Below are 26,301 nucleotides of genomic sequence, written 5' to 3' on the forward strand. Positions count from 1 at the left end.
TTATTTATGTCAATGATTCCTTACCATAACCACACTTATATCATCACTGCTGCAGCCAATTGTTTCCAAAGTCACCTAATTAGTTGAAGGAAAAACCAGCTACATGTAGTCAGGATGCTTGTTTCAACTGTGATATAAACACACATGCATCTAGCAGGTCTAACTTCTGCCAAGTCAGTATTGTGGCTTATGAGGATACAAAGAGAAACAATGTAGCAAAATAGAAATTAAACCCTGGAGAAATACCGAATGCAGTTTCTAAGAAATCTAAGCCTAGGGAGAAAATCTGTCTTTCAGCAAGAAGATGAATAAAAGCAGAAAGCCAAAGTTACACAAAAATAGCTTAAAAACAACAATGTTAAAGAGGAACTGCAGTCCGCTCACATCATTTGTATTAAAAAACATCTTTGCCATTCTTAAAGCAGTTGTATACCTATTTTTAAAACATTTACCTACAGGTAAGCCTATAATAAGGCTTACCTGTAGGTAAAAAAAAAATAAAAAAAATCTAAACCTGTACGGTTTAGGAGATATTCCCCTCGCAATGAGCCGCTGACTGCAGTGGCGCATGCGCACAGGGGATTTTCGGCTGAAAGCCCGGCAAACTCTGGACCTTGCCGGAGAGAAGTTCCCTCGGCGTGGACCGGGTGAGATTCCAGCGCCTTGTTCTAAGGTAAGTATCTCATAATGAGCTAGTATGCGGTGCATACTAGCTCATTGTGCCTTATTCCTTACAGGTCTAGGTAAAAAAAAAAAAAAATTCAGCGGGTTTAGTACCGCTTTAAGCTTCCCTCAAACCACTTTGCATATTATATAATATGCAGCTCTCATTGGCTCTCTTATGACTCATCCCCCGCACTTCCTGGCAAACTCACAAGAGAGAGAGAGCTGTGCATGATGTCATAAGCCTAGGCTAATGACCAGACAAGAAACAGGAAGTGGGCTGTACAAGGTATTTACTGACAGTTTACTATCAAAAGTTAAAAAAACAAGGGTAGAGGATTTAATAGCTGGAAAGTTGAAAATATGACCGAATGTCCGCTTTAATGTTCTGGAAGTCGATAGCTTGATCCAACAGAGAATTTGTGGATGGCCTTGAAAAAGCATGTCCACTGTATAACTTTTTTGTAACCTGACAGAGCTTGATCTTGATCAGTTTTGCAAATGGGAAAGTGGGAAAATTGCAGTATTCAGATGTGCAATTAGATGTGCAGAGACCATTTCTGCCACAGTCCTTTTACCTCTGGGGAGTACTTTTCCTGTGCAGCCCAAGAAAACACCAGTTTGACGTGCCTGAAAAATCATCATGCTTCTGGAGCCTAAGGGGACTGTGCCCATTCACACGGGAGGCACGTGAGTGCCTAAAGGAGCATTCCACTCTGCAGTGAGGAAAAGAAGACCTGGAACCTAGCACACGTTACGTTAATGCACATTTAGGTCTTTTTGGATTTTTTTATTATTACTTCAGTAATGCGTTAAGAGTGGGTGGGGCGGTGGGAGCGTTAGTCACTTTGTCAGAACTTTTAAACATGTATACTATAAAATCAAAACATCATTCACACAAAGGATGCTGTCTATAAACAAAATGGCCACTAGATAGAGCTGTAAGCCAACATTCTTGAGGAAACATGGTTGCTGTGAAGGATGCTAGGCAAACAAAAAGTTAATAGCACTGTAAAATAAAAATACAGCTAGATATCAAATTACCAAAGTTTGAGTGGCAGCTAACCCATTTTCACAGTACAGCACAGAATACATTAGACCATACAATGCGCATGTTTCACTCTAAAACCAATTTCATCTGAACTAGCTTTTATAGCCAGTCAAAAAAAGTTCTGCCAGGTATTACACCTAAAACCGATTTTTTTTTTTTTTTTAAGTTAAATCTACTAGATATTGCCATACGAAACACCCACTAGCTCCCCCCCCCCCCCCCCCCCATCTCAGTGACTCTGAAGGCTAAATGTTTGCACTTGTATTCCAACCCTCTAGCAGCAGAAGTAGTGTGACTACTAAGGTGGATGAGGAGAGCCTAGGACAGTGATGGTGAACCTCTTTGAGCCCGAGTGCCCAAACTGCAACACAAAACCAACTTATTTCAAAGTGCCAACACAGCAATTAAACCTGAATACCAAGATTTTAGTTTAGGGAAAACAACTTGTATAGTTGTCCAAACTAATTAACAGCTTTTGTCTTAAGAAAAAAACACAACAGAGCTTTCAATTATAAATTTTATTGAAAATGCTGGGAACTGGTAAGGATGCATTTACTGAGCCTCTGTCTCTAAGACGCGGGACAGACCGGATAAGAGAACGATAACATATAATGTCCACATTAAACATCTCACCTGTCTCCAGTGTCTGTATGTCTCTCAATCCGGCAGCTCATTCCCACCCGCACGTCACCCCTGATCCCAGACGCATGGGAGCTGCGTTCTCCCAGTCACGCCCACCCCAGACACGTCACCACTGGTCCAACAGACTTGTGGGACATGTAGTTTGATGGGGGGGGGGGGACAGCTTGTGAATGGATTCCCGCCCACATGTCACCCCTTGCCCCAGAGTCATGTGGGAGACGCTTTTTCTCAGTCATATGCCCTCTGGCCCTAGAGGCCTGTGGGAGATGTCGCTCGATGGGGGGTGCAGTGATGGCCGGTCAGTGTGTGCTGTTTCCAGGCGTGCCCACAGAGAGGGCTCAGCGTGCCAGCTGTGGCACACGTGCCATAGGTTTGCCATCACTGGCCTAGGACTATGGGCAGCAAGATCTTGCTAACAAAATATATTGAGGGCGATTTAATTGCCCAACATCTATCTAAAACAGATCAGTTCTGGATGTACTCTGACAGCTGCCAACTATATTGCAAAACAATAGTTTACTAGGGAAAAAAAAAAAAAAAAAACACCACACAATCTACACATAATATCCAAGTTTCCTATGAAATATAAAAAGATAAAGCTTAAAAGTTGATCTAAAGCAAAAAAATGTTTTTAAGCTTAAATAACAGTTAAAAAGGGTGTCAAGTTTTTTTTTTTTTTATCTGTCTCAGTTCTGCCAAGTTCACAATTGAACGTTCTCTGAAAAGAGATTCACAGTAGAATGGTTTTCAGATTGCGGATGCTGAAGTCAGGCATTCAGGAGGAGAGGTTGCTGGCTCCCTAATGCCCACCCCTTGTTTTTTCTTGTCAAAGTGCAATTTTCAATGGGACTAATACACCACAACTCAAATGCTTGGTGCAGTGTGGCCCAGTTGACCTGAATGGGCAAGCTTGGCAGGCTGTGCCATCTGTGAACTTGACATACCGCAATGCTTTGTGTCACAGCAAACAGCTCCCCCTGGGGGTATGGTAGCAGTTAAACCACCCCTCCCCAGCCACCCATGTGAAAGAGGTTTTAGGGAGATTTAGTCGTGACCATCAGCAGCAGTAAAGAAAGCGAGAAAAAAAAAAAAAAAAAGAGGTCATTGGCAGTTTACCTGTAAAATCCATTTCTTGGAGTTCACCACACTTCATATCACAATAGGGTTATGCTGCCACCTTTAGGTGACTGGACACTGGCAAAGCGACAGAAAATCCCCTCCCAGATATGCATAGCTTAGTTTTTTAGCAAGCCATGAACAACAAAAGGAATGGGGCAGGAACTCTTTGTTCCTGAGATAAGGTTTTACAGGTAAGACAAAAATTTCCCTTTCTTTATCATACAACCCTAGACACAGGAGATCTTCATATACATTATGACAAGCCAACAAGGTCCCCAAACAACTAAACCAGAATAGGTTAGAACCTCACACAGCAGTCTGCAAAAATTGCCAAAGGTTGCATAATCAGAAAATAAAAACAAAAGAAGCAGCGCTGTAAATCAAATATGTGATAATAAAATCACAAGTGTTGAATAGTGATAAATAAAGTTCATGAACAATCAAGTGACATAATAAAGTTCAATCAATGGAGGAAGTCTTCAAAGGTGCAATAGATGAAACCGGACAACTGAGTTCCTTATTTGACAAATACAGATGGGACTAGATAGACCTTCACCACACCACAGTGTTATGAATAAAATGGGCGCTTACCAAATGGCAAGCTTAAAAAAGCTTGTGACCTTAACCCGGTCGGGGCCTTTCCTGAGATGGGAACACCGTTAGACAACTCCTCAGACCGTGGATGGCTCGCTATCCTCCACATAAGGATACCAGGATGCAGAGAATACTATACTCCTAACTTGGAGTTGTTCTCACAAACAATGCCCCAAAAAAAAGGAAGGAAGGAAGGAAGGAAGAGCAACATAGCGTAATCCTGGATGGATATTTATTTAAAAAACATTAGAAATACACTTACAGTGTGTTGAATAAAAACAGCATAGAAAGCCGGCCGGCTAGCACGAACACCCGTCCTACAGACGGTGGATATGGCACGTCAGCACGTCAGCACGCCCGACGTACGTTTCGTCACACTTCTGACGTCGTCTGGGGCACGGGCGACGCACTGACGTGTCGCTCATATATAGCAAACAAATATAACCAAGCCTCGAAATGAACAAAGCCGGAAGTCACCCTGCGCTCCACCGGGTAAAGGCGGAAGGTATGGGAACGCCATCTTAACTAAGGGATCCCCTGTTTAAACGGATACCAATTTAGTTATTGTGATAAACTTGTAAATAAATGGGAAAGGAAAGGGAAAGGGGGAAAAGGAAAAGAGGGGAGGGGGGAAATTGAGCTCACTGGTATCAAATATGAAACCGAATGCCAAGTTAAATTAAATTTAGATTGGTTTTGCAGGGGCCCAACTTCCCAACGGTAAAGGGCACACCTTGGCATAGTTATAACGCCTAAATCGGTGAACCCATAAGTGGATCTAATTAATGTTGGCATAATCAAGGGGCACCCCAAAGGGACAATATTCCAGATAACACAGCTGGAGGGAAAGGTGACTTCCCAGCCTCGTATATACAACCAGTTCAAAGATTGGGTAATAACAAGCAGTAACTCCATTATTACAAATAGAAAAGTAAATAACATAAAAAATTACATGTAAAAATTAACGTTATAATAAAAAAATTATTAAATGGCATCAAACCACCATTATATAAAGAAAACCGTAGAATTAAGTCAGAGCATATGGTAAGTACACAAACACCAAAAAACGGCCTCATTGGGATGTATGACAACCCAAAGAGAGCTTCAATCAATCAAGTAAGATATAGGCCAATAATACCATAAACAACAGTTGGTTATTGATCAGTAGGTAGGTCAGTGGGCTAGATATAGGGGGTTCATTATGAGTTGTCAATAAAGGCATTGGTATCAGTATCGACATTAAGTCCATGTGGGACATAACACTTGATTTTATGTATCCAGAGCATCTCAAGTTTAGAGATGCTCCTAATCAGGGAACTCCCCCTCCAGTGAGGCCGATACCTATCGATCCCTAAAAACAAAGTTTTAGAGGGATCTTTGTTGTGAGAAACCAGATAGTGTTTTGAAACAGAATGTTTAGGAAAGCCATTTAAGATGTTAGTGATATGTTCATTCAAGCGAACAGAGAGGGGTCGTCTAGTCCTGCCCACATATTGTAGGCCACAAGGGCACTGTAGTAGGTAGACGACCCCCTCTGTGGTACAGGTGATAAAAGGTTTTATGTCATGCTCCTCTTGTGTACTAGAGGAGGTAAATTTAGGGGTTCGTCTAGATGGCACAGAATTTAGCCTGCAAACCCGACACCTCCCACATTTGTAATACCCCTTCAGGTTATCAAAAAGACCTTGAATACCCCTAACAGGGGGGTCGAGAGCATTTGGGGCTAATCTATTCCTAAGAGATGAAGCTCCCTTAAAAATCACTTGTGGCTTATCTGGGATAACCCCTCTTAGGATGGGATCATTGCCCAATAAGTGCCAATGTTTATTGAGTAGGCTTTTAATATTATCATGTTGGATAGAATAGGTGGTGATAAAGGGCAGAGTTACGGGATTCTCTCTAGGAAGCACCCTCTCACTCAGTAGTTGTCTCCTATCCATAACCTTTACCCCCTCCAAAGCATGAGTCAGAGATTCTCTGGTGTACCCTTTTTCAACAAACCTATTGATCAAAATACCAGCCTGTTGCAAAAACTGAGAGTCATCAGAACAATTGCGTTTAAGTCGCATGAATTGGCTCTTAGGTATAGACCGGAGCCATGACCTATGGTGGCAGCTACTCAGAGGAATATAGGAGTTACGATCCGTTTTCTTAAAAAACGTAGAGGTCATAAACTGGTCGTCCTGTATGGTAATATTGAGGTCTAAAAATTGAACATTAGATTGACTGGCCTCAAATTTAAGTACAATGCCCCTATTGTTCTGATTCAGTTCCTCCATAAAGAGGTCAAGGTCGTTGCGGTTCCCATCCCAAAGGAGGAGGATGTCGTCAATGTACCTAGCCCACAGCTTGAGCTGGGGCCTCTGGCAAACATGGACGACATCCTCCTCCCACAGGGTCATAAACAGGTTCGCAAGACTGGGGGCGTATTTAGCCCCCATCGCGACTCCACGGTCCTGTCGGTAAAAACATTGGTCGAACCAAAAGTAATTGTGGGACGCAGCATATCTTAAAAGTATCATGATGAAATTGATTTGTTCATCATATAGACCTGAGTCCCTTCTTAAATAATATTCAACTGCATATAAGCCTAACTCATGGGGAATGATCGTGTATAGGGACGTTACGTCCGCTGTAACTATCCACATGGTAGGGGTATATTTAGTAAGTAAATTGATAATGTATTTGGAATCTCTAACAAAGGAAGGCATTTTTCCCACTAGGGGTTGTAGAAAAAAATCGATATACCTGCCCACCCGGGACGTAAGGGAATCAATCCCACTTACAATGGGACGCCCCGGGGGGCAGGTAGGGTGTTTATGCACTTTCGGTAGATAGTAAATAAGGGGAGTGCGGGGGGCCTTGGGTACTAAATAAGCCTTTTCTTTTTTATTTAAAATCCCTTGGCTATAACCATATTCAACCACCTTTTTTAATTCTTTAAGATATGGAATTTTGGGGTCTGATCCAAGAGGGGTATATGTCTCTCTATCTCCAAGAATCCTATACATCTCCTGGATTACATCCCAATGAGGCCGTTTTTTGGTGTTTGTGTACTTACCATATGCTCTGACTTAATTCTACGGTTTTCTTTATATAATGGTGGTTTGATGCCATTTAATAATTTTTTTATTATAACGTTAATTTTTACATGTAATTTTTTATATTATTTACTTTTCTATTTGTAATAATGGAGTTACTGCTTGTTATTACCCAATCTTTGAACTGGTTGTATATACGAGGCTGGGAAGTCACCTTTCCCTCCAGCTGTGTTATCTGGAATATTGTCCCTTTGGGGTGCCCCTTGATTATGCCAACATTAATTAGATCCACTTATGGGTTCACCGATTTAGGCGTTATAACTATGCCAAGGTGTGCCCTTTACCGTTGGGAAGTTGGGCCCCTGCAAAACCAATCTAAATTTAATTTAACTTGGCATTCGGTTTCATATTTGATACCAGTGAGCTCAATTTCCCCCCTCCCCTCTTTTCCTTTTCCCCCTTTCCCTTTCCTTTCCCATTTATTTACAAGTTTATCACAATAACTAAATTGGTATCCGTTTAAACAGGGGATCCCTTAGTTAAGATGGCGTTCCCATACCTTCCGCCTTTACCCGGTGGAGCGCAGGGTGACTTCCGGCTTTGTTCATTTCGAGGCTTGGTTATATTTGTTTGCTATATATGAGCGACACGTCAGTGCGTCGCCCGTGCCCCAGACGACGTCAGAAGTGTGACGAAACGTACGTCAGGCGTGCTGACGTGCTGACGTGCCATATCCACCGTCTGTAGGACGGGTGTTCGTGCTAGCCGGCCGGCTTTCTATGCTGTTTTTATTCAACACACTGTAAGTGTATTTCTAATGTTTTTTAAATAAATATCCATCCAGGATTACGCTATGTTGCTCTTCCTTCCTTCCTTTTTTTTGGGGCATTGTTTGTGAGAACAACTCCAAGTTAGGAGTATAGTATTCTCTGCATCCTGGTATCCTTATGTGGAGGATAGCGAGCCATCCACGGTCTGAGGAGTTGTCTAACGGTGTTCCCATCTCAGGAAAGGCCCCGACCGGGTTAAGGTCACAAGCTTTTTTAAGCTTGCCATTTGGTAAGCGCCCATTTTATTCATAACACTGTGGTGTGGTGAAGGTCTATCTAGTCCCATCTGTATTTGTCAAATAAGGAACTCAGTTGTCCGGTTTCATCTATTGCACCTTTGAAGACTTCCTCCATTGATTGAACTTTATTATGTCACTTGATTGTTCATGAACTTTATTTATCACTATTCAACACTTGTGATTTTATTATCACATATTTGATTTACAGCGCTGCTTCTTTTGTTTTTATTTATTGTTAGTGTGTGTATCCCACCTTTAAGCGGCTGCTCTTTTTCAATTGCCTGACATCTACTTACTTGATTGTTAACTGTATAGAGCATATAGCGCGGTGGTTTTCCTCCTTTATTTGCATAATCAGAGGCTTGAAATGTTCACTTGGTAACTTTTTGTAAAAGTTGAACTGAAGACCAGGTAACAGCCTCACAAACTTGAGCAACCAAAGTTTGATGTCAAATAGGCCAGTAAGCACCAACACTCCTGGTAGAATGAGCCGTCACCAAGAATGGTGCAACTTTGCTTATTCGATCAGGCTGACTGATCGAATGAGAAATGGTAGATTTGGAAGTTATGGGACCCTTCCTTAAAGTGGTTGTTAACCCACTATTGTATAAGCATGCTATCCCCTGCTGTAGAAAAAGCAGATTATACCTTATATCAGAGCATCTCCCGGCGCTCACCTCTGCCCAGCTGACAGATACAGTGGGTGGGGCCAAGCACTGCCGCCCGCTGGAGAGGAGGTGAGGAGAGAGATCTCACGTGAGCACCGGGAGACGCTCTGATATAGAAAAAGGTATAATCTGTGTTTTTTTTTTTTTTAATACAGCACAGGGGTACATAGCGTTATATAACAGGAGATGGCATGCTTATACAATAGATATGAGAGCAGCAGGAGGGGAGGGTCATGGAGTGGATGGAGCTCACAGGCAGGGAGGGAGGGGGAGGAGGACATAGGAGAGCAGAGCTGACAAAGGCACGTAAACGGACCGCGGTGTCAGTGCTCAGAAGCCATGATAAACCATGGTCAGTTTACAGAAGGGAGGGTATAGCCAGCCAGGATCGGCCAGGTATTTCAGGTGATACGGGGGCCAAACGATACAGCACAAGCATGGTGCTGTATAACATGCGTTAAGGGAACAGTATCCATTTTTTTTAGGGTAACAAACACTAAACCTTCAGGAAGTACAAAGAAGGAATCAGGCTGACAAATTGCAGCAGGTGACTTGAGGTAAATCTTGACTGCCACATGTAAAGGTATGAAAAGACCTGTCCCTGGGCGTCTGACGCTTAAGCCTGGTACACACGAAGTATTTATTCATTCAACCCAGCGGGCTGAACAAAATAAATAAAAAATAATTGAGAGATTGCGCTACTAATACACACGACATTAGTGCGACGATATCCCCATTGTGCCATTTTCTGAAAGAGGGACTGCCCCACTGCCAGAACACACTGATCACATGCTGGTTTTCCATCGTGTCTCTTCAAAAAAAAAGTCGATCTTTAGACTAGTTTCTGTCAGACCGGCTGCTGTATACACTGACCAAATGTCAGGCAGTTTCTGTTGAACCAGCCAAAATTCAGGTCATGTATACCCAACTTTAGGATAGAAAGAAGGTTAATACAATGTCCTGGTTAAAATGATTGTAAAGTCTCGATTAAAAATAAATAAAATAACAAACATGTTCTACTTACCTGCTCTGTGCAGTTGGTTTTGCACAGGGCAGCCTGGACCATCCTCTTCTCGGATGGCTTTGCTGCTTCTGGCCCTCTCTCTCCTCCACATTTCAAGACGGTCATATAAGCTGTACAAGATTACATGGCAAGCATCCCTGGTATATAGCTATACAATTACGGTACACATTAGCTCTGGTTAGGTGGCCTCGGGGTTTGGTTTGACTGGTATGAATATGTATGAAAAACTGGACAGAAGCCAATAATTGGTCCAGGAATGGTTATGTCATGGTGAGCAAGAGTGTGACTGCCTGAGAAACAAAACATTTCTGTAAGGGATGTTTTTTTTAGCTACATTTTGTGGGACAGTGTAGTTCTAAGATTGAAGGGTTGGGAAGAACGGAAGGAAAGGGAGGTGGGAATACAAGTAAGGGAGAGAATGGAGTGAGGGGCGAGAGCAGGGTCACCAGGAATCAACAGCCAGAGGCTCTGGAGGGCAAAAGAACCAGCTAGAAAGCATGAGTGCCTACAGTGAGTGGAAATTTAAGATAAAACATCCACAGGGAAATTAGAACCACCTTGCAAAGTTTTTATTGTCGTCTGTGTTTACTGCTGAGGAGATTTGCTCTCTGTATTTGTCCTGGCAACCATTGTCAATGAGACTCAGAAAGGTGGGATAATACTAACATTTTAAGCGGTCACTAAAACAGGAATAGAGGGGAAATTATCTGTTAAGGACACAGTCTGAGAGAACGCTGGTAAGAGTAGGAGAATTATCATTTTACCTCTGGAGTTAATCCCCTTTTTAATGCATGCCAATATTCTGTTTTCTTTGCTTGGAGCAGCTTGGCATTGCTGAGCCTATCATCTACTAGGACCCCCAGGTCATTTTCCATCCTAGATTTCCCCAGAGGTTCTCCTTCCAGTGAGTAGATTGCATTCATATTTTTGCCACCCAAATGCATTTTACATTTTTCTACAGGACATTAAACCTCATTTGCCATGTAATTTGTTCAGATCTTCCTGCAAGGTTTCCACATTCTGCAGAGAAGTTATTGCCCTGCTTAGCATCTTCTGCAAATAAAGAGATTGAGCTGTTTATCCCATCCTCCAGGTCGTTTATGAATAAAATTAAATAGGATTGGTCCCAGGACAGAACCCTGAGGGCCCCCACTTTCCACCCTGGACCCTTCCGAGTACTCCCCATTTATCACTACCCTCTGAATTCGCCCCTGTAGCCAGTTTTCAATTCATCTACTCACCCTATGGTCCATGCCAAAGTAAATGTTTATGGGGAACGGTATCTAATGCTTTTGCAAAATCCAGATACCCCACGTCTACGGGCCTTCCTTTATCTAGATGGCAACGCACCTCCTCACAGAAGGTTAATAGATTAGCTTGGCAAGAACGATTCTTCATGAATCCATGCAGATTACTGCTAATGATACCGTTGTCATTGCTAAACTCTTGTATATATTCCCTTATCCCCTCCAAGGGCTTCAAATACAATTGATGTTAGGCTAACTGGTCTGTAATTCCCAGGGATGTATCTTGGCCCTTTTTTAATTACTGGTGCTACAGTGGTTTTCTCCAGTCAGCTGGTACCATTCCAGTCAGTAGACTGTTTGTAAAAATTAGGAACAATGGTCTGGCAATTACTTGACCGAGTTCCTTAAATACTCTTGGGTGCAAGCCATCTGGTCCCGGTGACTTATTAATGTTAAGTTTTTCAACTCTATTTGTAATTCTGTCCTCTGATAGTCATGAGGGTGCCTCCTGTGACATGTCATGAGGATAAACATTGCAGTTTTGGTTACTGAAGCCCCCCGATGCCCTCGTGAAGACTAAGGAGAAGAATAAATTAAATACCTTCGCCATCTCTCCATTCATAGTAACCAGATTTCCTTCATCATTATTTATGGGACCTCCCTTTCTAACTATTTATGTACTTAAAGAATTTCTTGCGATTTTTTTTTTTTACTATGCTCGGCTATGTGCCTTTCTTGTTCTATCTTAGCCGCCCTGATTGCAACTTTACATTTCTTGTTGCATTCTTTGTAAAGTTGGAATGCTGATGATGACGATCTTCAGCCTTGTATTTTTTGAACGCCTTCTCCTTTGCTTTTATATGCATTCTTACGTTGGAGTTAAGCCATCCAGAACTTTTATTCGCGCTTTTAAATTTATTTCCCATTGTGATGCAATTGCTAATACCCTTTTTTAACATGCTCTTAAAGCATACCCATTTTTCCTCCATGTTCTTAGTTCCTAAGATTTTATCCCATTTAGTATCTTCTAGCAAGGATCGTAGTTTAGGGAAGTTGACTCTTTTGAAATTCAGTGTCTTTTGTATTCCCCTTTTGTTTCCTATCTGTGTGATTTATACTGAAACTAATTGACCTGTGATCACAGTTTGTCAAATTGCCCTGTATTTCCACATCCGTGATCAGGTCTGTATTGTTGGTAATCAGTAGGTGTAGTAACGCTTTGTTTCTAGTTGGTGCATTTACCATCTGACCCATGAAATTGTCCTGCAAGACATTTAGGAACTGTCAAACCTTAGATCCCTGCAATATAGGCAATACCCTTGAATGGTTGCCAGCCAATTATGAGAGCTGTTGAACCAAGTCTCTGAAATTCCTACAAAATCTAAATCCTCCTCGTACAACAGTAGCTCTAGTTCTCCCATCTTGTCCACCAGACTCCTGGCATTGGTGAACATGCCACGTAGTTTAAACCGTTCACATACTATCTCCTTATATGGTGTTCTGAGGTTGCAAATAGGACTTGTTACTGTACTTACCTTGGGTTGAGGTACTTTAGTCAACCTACCACTAATGCCCCCAATACTACCCTCTGGAATTTGTTCCACGCTGACCATCTCTACCTCTGGACCCTCCCCCCAAATCCTAGCTTAAAAGCCCCTCTAACTTTTCGGGCCATCTTCACTCCCAGCAGATCTGCACCCGCCTCATTTAGGTGCAGTCCGTCCCTTCTATACGGCTGGTAACCAACTGAGAAGTCCACCCAGTTCTCCAGGAACCCAAACCTCTCCTTTCTACACCAGCTCCTTAGCCACTTGTTTACTTCCCTAATCTCCCTCTGCCTTTCTGGTGTGGCTCGAAGTACCAGTAGTATTCCTCAATTTAGCTCCTAAGTACCTAAAATCATTTTTTTAGGACACTCCATCTACCTCCGACTTTGTCATTGGTGCTAACGTGCACCATGACAGCCGGGTCTTCCCCAGCCCCTCCCAGTAATCTGTCCGCCAGATCCGTGATTTTATTCACTGATCTGCAACTCAATATATAAAATTTGTTTTAGGTATTTTTTCTGGATTTTTGGCTGTTATTCTGTCTCTATCATTTAAAATACACCTATGATAAAAATGATAAGCCCTTCATTCCTTTATAAGTGGGCAAACTTACAAAATCTGCAGGGGATCAAAGAATTCATTTTCCCCACTGTATATTAATGCATACGATAAAGGAACCTTAACCCTAGTACACATGATGAGATTATCGGACGAATAATCATCCTTTTTTTTTTTTTGCATCTAGTCTCATATCGAAAATGAGGTTACTAAAACTACGAAATTTCTTGTACGACAGAATACAACTTCGTAAATGATGTAATGTATTGTAATGTACTCTTTCGTTTCCGAGCATGTGTGGTCTTCCGATTTTTTTTTGGGGTGAATACTGTACTGGTATCGTATGAGAAATATTTCCGTGCTTGTCCTTTCAGATATTGTTGGATGAACAGTCATCATTGGCTAGTAAAGCGGTGTGCCAATGATCAGATTTTCTTACGATCGAAAGTGATTTTTGTCATCAGATTTTCTGATCGTGTGCACTAGGCATTAGCATGAAAGCTCCTTGAAGGCAGAGCCTGATGTGAATGCACATTAAGTAAAGCGATGCATAAATTATTAGTGCTTTATATCTGTAATAAAACTGTAGCTGTAATTAAAAAAAAAAAAAAAGAAAAATGTTCCTCAATTTTTCAGTGATTTCCTCACTTTCCCTGATTTTTCTACAGAGAATGCTGCCTGGTGGGACAGGGAAAAAAGGGATTCCTTCCCTAACCCATTCAGGAAAAAAAAAAAAAAAGGCATATGAAGCAAACAGCAGATGTGGCTGGCTGCTTATGGTGGTTTTAGTTGCACTAGTTTTCACAAACAAGCCCAACGAGGCTTCATGTACACTTGGCCGTCATTTGCTGTGGGAAAATTTTAAAATATATATATATATATATATTGCCGTGTCTTGCGTTTTCCTGCGTCCAGTAGTCAAAACATTCCTATCCTGAGCGTGATTCTTCTGCATTGAGGGAGGCTGAAGCTCTCCTAACTGCAGCAGCTGCTAAACTCACACTGACAGCGGGTTAGAAATAATGCGAGTTCAGCTGAACTCGCATGATTTCATATCGGCATGTCAGTCTGACTACGGGATTTCAGAGACATCTGTGCTAGTCCCTGCACAGATGTCTATACAAATCGCACCCCGAAGTCACCAAAAGTATTACAGAAACTACTTTTGGGAACTGGTGCAGCGGCGCAAAGATTCAGGCGGTGCTATTGCCGGCAATAGCCGCTGATTTGGAATGCGATTTGACATGTCTGATCGCATGCCAAATCGCATCACTGTGAACCTAGGCTTAGGAGCTGCTAATGTACTTGAAGCCTTTGTGTGCATCACACAAGCTCTTGGGGGCAACAGTCCAACGAGTAATTCCATCTCTTCCATCCATGCACTTCTATTAGAATCTCATGGTCATTAATACAGGAGAAAAAAAAATGTATTTGCAGCAATATACTGTTACACTGTTGCTATCTCTTCTGAGGCTGGGCAAAGTTCGCAAGGCCAAAACAGATAATGATGTTGGGCACTGCTGGAACTTTGGACTTTTTTATAACGCACTGCCACGTTTGTATATTCGCCATCGCCTGATAAAAAGACATCTAAAGCCGATTTTAGTTTATTTTGGAGGGAGTAGAGAAGGGTTAAAACCCCTATGATTTCTACCCATTTTAGGAGAAAGAGAATTTCTCTTTATCCCCTGACTTGTAGACACATTGTAAAAATTATTTTCATTGTTACCACAACAACTGTCCCAAAAGGAAACAATTTTTCTGTTCAGCCTACAGATGGAGTTCTGCAGCAGCTACTGGTATTTCGACAGACTTCTCCACCAGCTATCAAAAATCAAAACAGGGTTGGGTTGATTGGTGGCCGGTGCTGTACAATTTTCTGCCCCTCTCCTTCAAATTTTTCAATCAAGGCATGTCTGGTGGAAGGCAGATGAGAGGACCCCACTCTGACTGAATTTTGGCTGGTTTGTCAAAACCCAGTGAAAATTTGCTCCCCCCCCCCCCCCCACGTGACTTAGGTGCTTCCATTGAAGTCCATGTGCCAAAAATGTGTGACCCTTCTCCAAAGAAGCTTCTGTACTTCTTTGGTGTGACAGCACATCACAGATGTGAATGGACCCCATAGTATACAATGAAAATATTCTTGTCAAGCATTGCAGTGCTTCTAGAAACGCACAACAAATTTCTTGGGTATGAAAGGGAACTACAGGTCCCATCTTCCAGGGCAGCAGAGGGACTCACAGATTGCAATGAAGCTCAGGTGCACTTGGATCCTAGTGAGAGCCCACCAGGAAGTTGTCACTATACTGAGACAATCACAACCATCCATGACACTCCCTGCCATGCAGCTGCATGTATACATGCCCCTATGTGCATCAAGGAATGCAGACTGGCCCAGTAAAGCAACTGACTCATCCCTATTGTTTACCAGGACAAGAGATGACTCTCCCTATGGTTTAGTGTACATTTACAGCGTCTTATCACCCCCTCTTAAAGTTGTTGTAAAGGCAGAAGGTTTTTTTATCCTAATGCAGTCTATGCATTAGGATAAAAAAACCTTCTGTGTGCAGCAGCCCCCCTCAGCTCCCTTAAAACTTGCCTGAGCCCATCTCAATCTAGCACGTGAACCTCGGCTGCCCAGGACTCTCCCTCGTGATTGGCTGAAACACAGCAGCGGGCGCCATTGGCTCCCACTGCTGTCAAAGTCAGTAAGCCAATGAGGAGAGAGCGAGAGAGGGGACGGCCGAATGGACAACTTTAATATTACTTTAACAAAACACAGAAGCAAAGCAAGAAAAAAAAAAGGGTGTACATGGATTGAAATTTGGCCGGTCCAGCAGGGAGTGGACAAATTTTGATCCATTGGTGGGCACTGAGGTTGTACAGACGTTGATCATCCAATCGACTTCTGTACAACCCCGCTGATGGATTTTCTCTGCTCGATCAGCACTGCAGGCTATAACACTGATCAGTGTATTCTGATAGCGGGGAAGTCTCCCTGCTGTCAGAATACGACAGCTGAGGAGGAGGATTCCCCCCCTCCACATTGAATGTGTTGATGGGGAAACCGAGCCATTCCCTTCCGTTCAACCCACTGGCTTAAAGCGGAGTTTCACCCAAAAGTGGAACTTCCGCTTTAAGCACTCCTCGCCCCCTTACATGCCACATTTGGCATGTCATTTTTTCTTGGGGGGGGTAGTGGGTACCTTACCTGGTTTTGATAGGTACTTCCTGCTTCCGTTGCCTAGGTGACTCATCCTGTCCCCCTCCGTTTCTGCAATCTTCTGGGACACATCACAGGTCCCAGAAGATTGCCTGGCCATTAGGAGAGCGACTCACGCAGGTGCAGCTGGCTGTGAAGCTGGAGGCTGTTACAGCCGGGCACCCACAGTTGCAATGACGGCGCTGCGGAGAGGAGCGAGGCTTCGGGCAGCCGCAAAGCTGGACAGGTGAGTGTCTGTTTTATTATAAAAGTCAGCAGCTACAAAAAGTGTAGCTGCTGACTTTTAGGCCTCATACACACGGCCGTTTTAAAAAATGTGCTGTAAAGCTAGTGACAACGCCTGGAAAAAAAAAAGCAGTGTTAAAAACGCAATTTTATTAACATTTTGATTTGGCGCCAATGCGCGTTTAACGTCGTTTGCAAACGTTAACGCTAAGGCGCGTTTTTTTTTTTTTTTTTTAAAACATCCCTCTGCTATTTTCCACTGCCAAATTACCCACATAAACATTTAAAAACGCTGACGCTAAAAAACGTCGGTATAGCGGTAATGTGCGTTTTTGAGCTTTTTTTTGGGGTCAAAACAGCTCTAGCGCCTCAGAACGCGCTGGTCCTTGGTTTTTTTTTTTGGAGCTTAAAAAACGACCATGCCTGTTGCAGCTCAAAAACGCTGTGGTGTGTATGAGCCCGTTGAATAACATGGAGTGGCGATCTTAACCACTTCACTACCCAGCCATAGTAAAATGACGTCCACAGATGGGATCTCCCATCCTGGGTGGACGTCATATGACGGCCTGGGCTCCCCGGCCGCCCAGGGGGCGCTCGCGCGCGCCCGCCGCGTTGCTCGGGACCCGGTGCGTGTGCCCGGTGGCCGCCGGGCACCCGCAATTGCCTGTTAACCGGGCCGGTCAGTTGAGAGGAGACCGATCTGTGTTCCCGGTACAGAGTGACACCGATCGGTCTCCTCCCCTTGTGCGTCCCCTCCCCCTACAGTTAGAATCACTCCCCTAGGAAACATTTAACCCCTCGTCTCCCCCTAGTGGTTAACCTCTTCCCTGCCTGTCACATTTATACAGTAATCAATGCAATTTTATAGCATTGATCGCTGTATAAATGTGAATGGTCCCAAAAATGTGTCAAAAGTGTCTGCCATAATGTCGCAGTCATGAAAAAAAAAAAAAAAATCGCGATCGCCGATATTACTAGTAAAAAAAATAAATAATTTTTTTTTTTAAATGCCATAAATCTATCCCGTATTTTGTAGACGCTATAACTTTTGCGCAAACCAATCAACATACGCTTATTGCGATTTTTTTTACCAAAAATACATAGAAGAATACGTATCGGTCAAAACTGAGGAAAAATTTTTATTTTTTTTTTTTTAAATTGGGATATTTATTATAGCAAAAATGAAAAAATATTGTGTTTTTTTCAAAATTGTCGCTCTTCTTTTGTTTATAGCGCAAAAAATAAAAACCGCAGAGGTGATCAAATACCACCAAAAGAAAGCTCTATTTGTGGGAAAAAAGGACGTCAATTTTGTTTGGGTACAACGTTGCACGACCGCACAATTGTCGTTTAAAGTGCGACAGCGCTGAAAACTAAAAATTGGTCTGGGAAGGAAGGGGGTGAAAATGCCCAGTATTGAACCGGTTAAGCAGCAAAAAAAGCTCAAATAAGCCGCTGTTAAAAACGTCAGTGTGTATGAGGCCTTAATAAACGAGAAAAAAAAAAAATGGAACTCCGCTTTAATGACAAAAAAAAAAAATATGGCCAGCCATATACCCCTCATGTGCAATATTGCCATCAGCGCAACCCATTTAAATGAATGGGGCTATCCTGTAACTGTGTGCGGAGCATGTGGTTCAGTGCAGGATTCTAGGTGGTCTCCCAGACACCCTCTGAAAAGCAACCTACTGTGGGCAATAGAAATAGTCGCCCTAGGAGGGAGACAGGCTGCAACCCTTCCCTGCTTTCCTAAAAAGAAAGAAAAAAGGAAAAATAAATAAGTATTTGATAGAAAGAAACAAGAGGAAGTCATGGTGCACTGAGGGCGAGGAGGAGCCCACATAGTGTATTCTACAATGGGCTCTGCCTTGTATGAAGCCTCCCCGCCTCTCCTCAATACACAGAAGGGAAGACATTTAAGCGCCAATGGTGAAGGGGTGTCTCCTGACTGACACCACAGAACACAGCCCAGTACAGAACACAGCCCAGTAAGCTTCCCGCTACAGTAATGCAGTACGAGGAGGGGGTCACACACAAGAAGTGGCCGTATAGGCCTTGTTTTCAGCTCCCGTTCATTCCAGTTATCTGTACACACAGCACAGCGAGCCATTACCACACAGGTGAGCTACGCCCGTTCCCGCCACAGCGTTGGAAAGGAACCCCGCACGGGCGCCTCACACACCTCCGCCCCACCCCGAGCTCTACTTACCATGTGCTGGTAGACCTCGGCTGAGACCTGGTCCGTCAGTTTAATCAGTCCGCAGAAGGCAAAGAAGAAGCCTAGGAGAACTCTTAGTGCAGTGAACACAACGGCCATGGCTGCCCCCTCCCTTTCTCTGTCACACACACACACAGTATATAGACTAGTGGACTTGAAGGGGCAGTGTATCACACAGAGAGGAGGAGACATGGGGACTCCCTCCACCCAACTTCTGTCTACACATAAACTTCACAACAATCTCATGTGTGACACAGGGCTGCTCTTAGAAATCGTATATTATATATATATATATATATATATATATATATATATATATATATATATATATATATATATATATACATACATAACACAACAATTATAGAGTGTTAAAGTGTTAACTTACTAAAACTAAATATATCTATCAGCAATTACAGAATATATTTTTGATCTTTCTTATGTGTAAACTACCTATATTGTCTTTTTTTTGGCACATGACAAAGATTTTTGTACCATTTTTTGCACCAAATAAAAATAGTTTGTAAACAAAACAAAAAAAGAAATCATAGGACCGTACAGCCTACCTGACAGGCCCCCCCAAATATATCAAAACAATATTGTTACCAAAAAAAAAAATCATTAATAGCGGACACAAACAGAACATAACTTACAAAATTCCTGCTAAATCTAAAAGATACAACTGCATTGAGTTAGCCCCGGTTCACACAGGGGCGGCACGACTTGCGGCGACCTGCACACTGCCACGGCGACTTGCAAAACGACTTCTGTATAGAAGTCTATGCAAGTCGCCCCCAAAGTAGTACAGGAACCTTTTTCTAAGTCGGAGTGACTTGCGTCGCTCCTATTAGAACGGTTCCATTGTACAGAATGGGAGGCGACTTGTCAGGCGGCTAGGTCGCCTGACAAGTCGCCCCTGTGTGAACTGGCACTTAATAAATAACCGCTTCAGCCCCGGAAGATCTGGCTGCTCAGTGACTAGGCCATATATTTTGCGATTCGGCACTGCAACGCTTTAACTGACAATTGCACGGTTGTGCGACGCTGTACTCAAACAAAATTTATGTCCTCCCCCCCCCCCCCACAAATAGCGCTTTCTTTTGATCGCCTCTGCAGTTTTTATTTTTTTGCACTATAAACAAAAGCGAGCGACAATTTTGAAAAAAACACATAGGGGGTTATTTACTAAAGGCAAATCCACTTTGCACTACAAGTGCAAACTACAAGTGCAAAGTGCACTTGAAATTGCACTGAAGGTGCACTTGGAAGTGCAGTCACTGTAAAACTAAGGGGTAGATCTGAGATGAGGAGAAGCTCTGCTGATTTTATCATCCAATCATGTGCAAGCTAAAATGCTGTTTTTTATTTTTCTTGCATGTCCCCCTCAGATCTACAGCGACTGCACTTCCAGGTGCACTTTCAGTGCAATTTCAAGTGCACTTTGCACTTGCAGTTTGCACTTGTAGTGCAAACTGGATTTGCCTTTCGTAAATAACCCCCAATATCTTTTACTTTTTGCTATAATAAATATCCCACATTTTTTATTAAAAAAAAAACACATTTTGTTCCTCAGTTTAGGCCAATATGTATTCTTCTACATATTTTTGGTGAAAAAAAATCGCAATAAGTGTATATTGATTGGTTTGCACAAAAGTTATAGCGTCTACAAAATAGGGGATAGATTTATGGCATTTTTATTATTATTTTTTTTACTAGTGATGGCAGCGATCTGCGATTTTTATCGGGACTGCAATATTGCGGCGGACAAATTGGACACGTTTGACACATTTTTGGGACCATTGCTATAAAAATGTACTGATTATTGTATAAATGTCACTGGCAGGGAAGGGGTTAACACTAGGGGGCGATCAACGGGTTAATTGTGTTCCCTAGGTGTGTTCTAATTGTAGGGGGGATGGGACTGTCTAGGAGGAGAGAGAGATCGATGTTCATACTTAGTATGAACACACAATCTGTCTCCTCTCCCGTGAAAGAACCGGGATTTGTGTGTTTATACACACAGATCCTGGTTCTTGCTCTGTCAAGAGAGTTCGCGGGAGCCCGGCGGTGATCGCACCTGCCGAGCACTCGCATCGGCTCCAGGCACACGCTGCGGGTGCCCCTAGTGGCCAAAAGGCAAAGCGACATAAGGTAACGTTGTTTCGCCCAGCCGTGCTATTCTGCCGCAGTGAAACTGCGGCGGCTGGTCGGTAAGCGGACAAAGACCTGTGTGTAAATGAGGTCTTGGGGCTCAATCAAATGGGTGATGTGGCCTGTACAGTGTGATTCAGTGTTTTGTTTTTATGTGGCTGGAGCTGTGTGCAGGTAGTCTGTGTTATGCTATTGAGACACAGCAGATGTACAAACAGCCACAGGTGCTAATTTGACAGTCATGTGTGAATGCAGGTGTATTGCCCCAATAGAGAGTGTGCATTCGGGGCCACTCACCTGCGTGTGGCTGTGTTCAGGCATACTACAGGAGATGGTCAGAGACTGCAGACATACTACAAGAGATGGTCAGAGACTGCAGACATAGTACAAGAGATGGTCAGAGTGTCAGGAAGGGCATGCCAGCACCCAAGATGGCTGCCGAAGAAGACAACCTGTTACCTCTGCCTGTCAGGAAGGGCATGCCAGCACCCAAGATGACTGCAGAAGAAGATGACCTGTTACCTCTGCCCCTGTCAGGATGCCATTGGTGCGCACGCACCTTGTGACAGCTTTTGCCGCCCAAACAGGCTATTTAACCTCTTCAGATCCGTGCTATTGCCAAATGACGGCAACAGCGCGGACCTACAGTGCTGGGACGACGTCTATTGACGTTGTCTCGTGCACGAGCGGCCTGCGCGCCCCCTTCACTCGGTGCGTGCTCGGTGATCAGCGAGTCTATGAGACTCGCCTGATCACAGATCAGAGTAAGGGGTCAGTCCCGACCCCTTACCACATGATCAGCTGTCAGCCAATGACAGCTGATCATGTGATGTAAACAGAGCCGATAATCGGCTATTTTTTCTCCTAGCGCTGACAGCGTGAGGAGGAAAAAAAAAGCTGATCACTGGCGGCCGTGAGAGGGACATCAGTCCCGATCACGGCGATCATCTGTGCCCCCTTCCAGTGACACCTAGCAATAGGCAGCAGTGCCGCCTACCAGTGCCCACAGTACCACCCATCAGTGCCCACAGTGCCACCCATCAGTGCCCACATCAGTGCCACAACAACAGTGCTGCACATCAGTGCTACCTATCAGTGCCCATCAGTGTAACCTACCAGTGCCCATAAGTGCCAATCAGTGCCGCCCATTACTGCCCATCAGTGCCGCCCATCTGTGCCGCATATCAACGCCCCCCATCAGTGGTGCCCATCAGTGCTACCCATCCGTGCCACCCATCAGCGCCCATCAGTGGCCATCAGTGCCGCCTTATCTGTGCCCCTCAGTACCGCCTTATCTGTCCCCATCAGTGCTGCCTTAACTGTGCCTATCAGTGCTGCCTTAACTGTGCCTCTCAGTGCCGCCTTAACTGTGCCTATCTGTGCCCATCAGTGCAGCCTATCAGTGCCCACCAGTGCCGCCTCATCAGCGCATATCAATGAAGGAGAAAAATTACCTGTTTGCAAAATTTTATAACAAACTGTGACACATGATTTTTTTTTTTTCAAAATTTTCCATCTTTTTTTGTTTAGCAAAAAATAAAAATCCCAGCTGTGATTAAATGCCACCAAAAGAAAGCTCTATTTGTGGGAAAAAAATGATAAAAATTTCATTTGGGTACAATGTTGTATGACCGCGCAATTGTCATTCAAAGTGCATCAGCGCTGAAAGCTGAAAATTGGTCTGGGCAGGAGGGGGGTTTAAGTGCCCAGTAAGCAAGTGGTTAAACTCAGCCAGTTTCCAGACTCAGTGCTGTCTGCTCTGCAGCTTTCCCTGTGTATCCTGCAATTACTTACCTGACTTCCGTTCCTGTTGTGACCCGGCTTGCTTCCTGACGTTCCTGTTTCCTGCCTGCATCCGACCCCGGCTTGTCCACTCCGCACCTGCCTGCTCCTTCTGCCACTTCGCTGCCAGCCTGTTGACGACCCGGCCTGTAATCTGATTCCGCTTCTGCTTCAGCCTCTGTTCCTGACGTGCCCGTTTGTGTATGACCCGGCCTGCCTGTACCTGCCTTCTCTTCAGCCTCGAGGGTGCCACCATCCCTTCTTCTGCATCTGCACTTCAGTCTGTGGGGACTGGTTGTCTACTCGCTCCAGCTACCTGCCTACCTCTGCTCTGGGATTCCTACAGACACCTCTACAGCCCAGCCGAGTGCTCCGATCCAGCTCCAGGTTCAGTGATCCCGCCAGGCACTCTGCATCTTGGTGCTTCCTGTCAGCTCTATCAGGGGCTCCAAGTCAGAGTTTTAAGAGAGGCCATCCTCAGCATATCAGGCTCCATCACCAGGTGCATGACACAGAGACTGCAGACACACTACAAGAGATGGTCAGAGACTGCAGACATACTACAGGAGATGGTCAGAGACTGCACCTGCAGACATACTACAGGAGATGGTCAGAGACTGCAGACATACTACAGGAGATGGTCAGAGACTGCAGACATAGTACAAGAGATGGTCAGAGACTGCAGACACACTACAAGAGATGGTCAGAGACTGCAGACATACTACAAGAGATGGTCAGAGACTGCAGACATACTACAAGATATGGTCAGAGACTGAAGACATACTACAGGAGATGATCAGAGACTGCAGACATACTACAAGAGATGGTCAGAGACTGCAGACATACTACAAGAGATGGTCAGAGACTGAAGACATACTACAGGAGATGATCAGAGACTGCAGACATACTACAGGAGAAGGGTTGCCACCCGTATGGGAACGACCCAGACAGTCTGGGTTTTGACACTTGTGCCCGGGTTTCTGTCCTCCTCTAACCCGGACACAGCAGTATACCTCCAGTCACAAACATCTCCCTCGCTTTGCTTTCTCCACCGTGAGGTGCCTGCTGTCCAACCTCCTCCCTCCCCCGCCAGTCAGCAAAGCTGTGAATCCTCTTGTGAATGAAGCCTGTGCTGTGCCCTCCATAACACCACCCACCACCGCTGAGAGCGAGAGTTTTAACAGTGTGGGGGACAGAGCGATGAGTAAAAGCAGCATTGACAGCCCAGAGCTCCATTACAGACATCAGAGCTGTATGGGATTTTTTTCTCCTTATCTGCTACTGTGAGTCACTCCCCTCTGCATTGTGACCAGGGCTGCTGTGTGTGTAATGCCACGTACACACGAGCGGACTTTACGGCAGACTTTGCCCGGCGGACAGGATTTCGTCGGACGATTCGATCGTGTGTGGGCTCCAGCGGACTTTGTTTTCTCAAAAGTTGGACGGACATATTTGAAACATGTTTTAAATCAATCCGTCGAAATCGAGTCCGGTCGAAAAGTCCGCTCGTCTGTATGCTAGTTTGACGGACAAAAAGCCACGCTAGGGCGGCTATTGGCTACTGGCTATGAACTTCCTTGTTTTAGACCGTTCGTACGTCATCACATACGAATTCGACGGACTTTGGTGGATTGTGTGTAGGCAAGTCAGTTCATTCAGAAAGTCCATCACAAGTACGTTGAAAAGTCCGCCGGGCAAAGTCTGCCGTAAAGTCCACTCGTGTGTACGCGGCATTACTCTCTGAATGTCTTCATCACTGCACTACCATTCGCCTTATTAAGAGGGAGGAGGGGGCAAATGTCTGTGTTCTTCCTGACCAGAGGTCTCTTTCTACCAGAGGGGGTTAGCAAGGTCCCCTCTTATCACCCCTCACCTATTCGTGGATGGGGGTTCCCCTTATCACCCCTTCAATCCTCCTAGATGGGGGTCTTTTTTAACTTGTGGGGGAGGAAGGGGAGTTCCCATGTTCCTGGATTGGAGTCCCCCTTATCACCCCCCTGTAATCCTACTGGCTGGGGGTCTTCTATAACTGGAGGGGGGAGGAAGGCAAATACCTGTATAACTGGAAGGGCTCCCCTTTATCATCACCCCCAACAATCCAACTAGCTGGGGGTCTTCTATAACTGGAGGGGGTGAGGGGGGGATTCCTTTATTCCTGAATTGGGGTCCCTTCTCATTACCCCCCTGCAGTCCTCCCAGGCAGCAGCCTTTTTTAACTGTGAGGGGGAGGGGGTTCTTATGTTCCTGGATAATGGGGCCCTCTAATCACCTCCCTGCAGTCCTATTAGCTGGAGGTCTTCTTTAACTGGAGGAGTGAGGTATTGGGGTCTCCTCTTATCACCCCCCCTGCAGTGTTCCCACCTGGGGGTCTTCACTCCTGGGGGGGAATCCCTCACTCCATTTGGGGTTTTCATATTACTCCTTGCACTCCTGGATGTGTGTCCCTGATTACTTATTCGTTATCTAAAATACTCAGCTCTCAGATTATTGCCCCTGGGCAGTTGTACAGAGGCCTTCCTGCCCCTTTCACACCAACCTCTGTTAGCATTAGCTGACCTGGGGGGGGGGTGTACTGGGGACAGACTGACCGGGGGGGGATTATACTGGAGGACAGACTGACCGGGGGGGGGATTATACTGGAGGACAGACTGACCTGGGGGGATTACACTGGGGCACAGACTGACCTTGAGGGGATTTACCTCCCAGATATACTATGGGAGAGGATCAGAGACTGCAGATATACTACGGGAGAGGATCAGAGACTGCAGATATAATACGGGAGAGGATTAGAGACTGCAGGTATACTACAGGAGACGGTCAGATACTGCAGATACGCTACAGGAGACGGTCAGTGACTGCAGATACACTACAGGAGACGGTCAGTGACTGCAGACACGCTACAGGAGACGGTCAGAGACTGCAGACACACTACAGGAGACGGTCAGAGACTGCAGACATACTACAGGAGACGGTCAGAGACTGCAGACATACTACAGGAGACAGTCAGAGACTGCAGACATACTTCAGGAGATGGTCAGAGACTGCAGACATAGTACAAGCAGTCCCAGCAGTGACCAGTGTTCTTCCAGTGTGGAAAACAGGGTTTTACAAGATATATCAAAGTGCCACAAAAAAGTTTACCAACAGTCAATTGCTTAAGCACAGGAGGACAATAAATGGTTACTAGGTTTTGTGAAGCCCATAGCCTGACCAACCTAAAGGCCCGTACCCACGATACGAAAATCAGATGGAAAAATTTGTACGAAGAGCTGTCTGCCAATTTCTGGATCGTTATTATGATGCTTTCAACAGCCGATTTTGCTTTTTCGTCAGACAAAAGCTGGATGTGCAGACTATAGCATTTTTAAATTCATCCACAAAAACAAAAACCATGAAGGTTCATAGTCCTTATGACAGACACATATACTAATTATATGTGTATAGAAAAATCCACCACCAAGTAATCGTGCAGGACATCT

General features: G+C 44.4%; 1 protein-coding gene across 1 annotated transcript in view; it reads right to left on the reverse strand.

The window, feature by feature from the left end:
* The window catches only part of TMEM35B (transmembrane protein 35B), a 45,083-nt gene extending 26,024 nt beyond the window's left edge, over positions 1-19,059 (reverse strand). Inside the window, exon 1 of the mRNA XM_073615584.1 lies at positions 18,881-19,059. Within this exon, the coding sequence (XP_073471685.1) occupies positions 18,881-18,988 (108 nt within the window). The 5' untranslated portion in view covers positions 18,989-19,059. The remainder of the gene's footprint in view (positions 1-18,880) is intronic.
* Between the last annotated feature and the right edge of the window lie 7,242 nt (positions 19,060-26,301).

The sequence above is a fragment of the Aquarana catesbeiana genome, linkage group LG02, assembly GCF_042186555.1.
Source record: "Aquarana catesbeiana isolate 2022-GZ linkage group LG02, ASM4218655v1, whole genome shotgun sequence".
Lineage (NCBI taxonomy): Eukaryota > Metazoa > Chordata > Amphibia > Anura > Ranidae > Aquarana > Aquarana catesbeiana.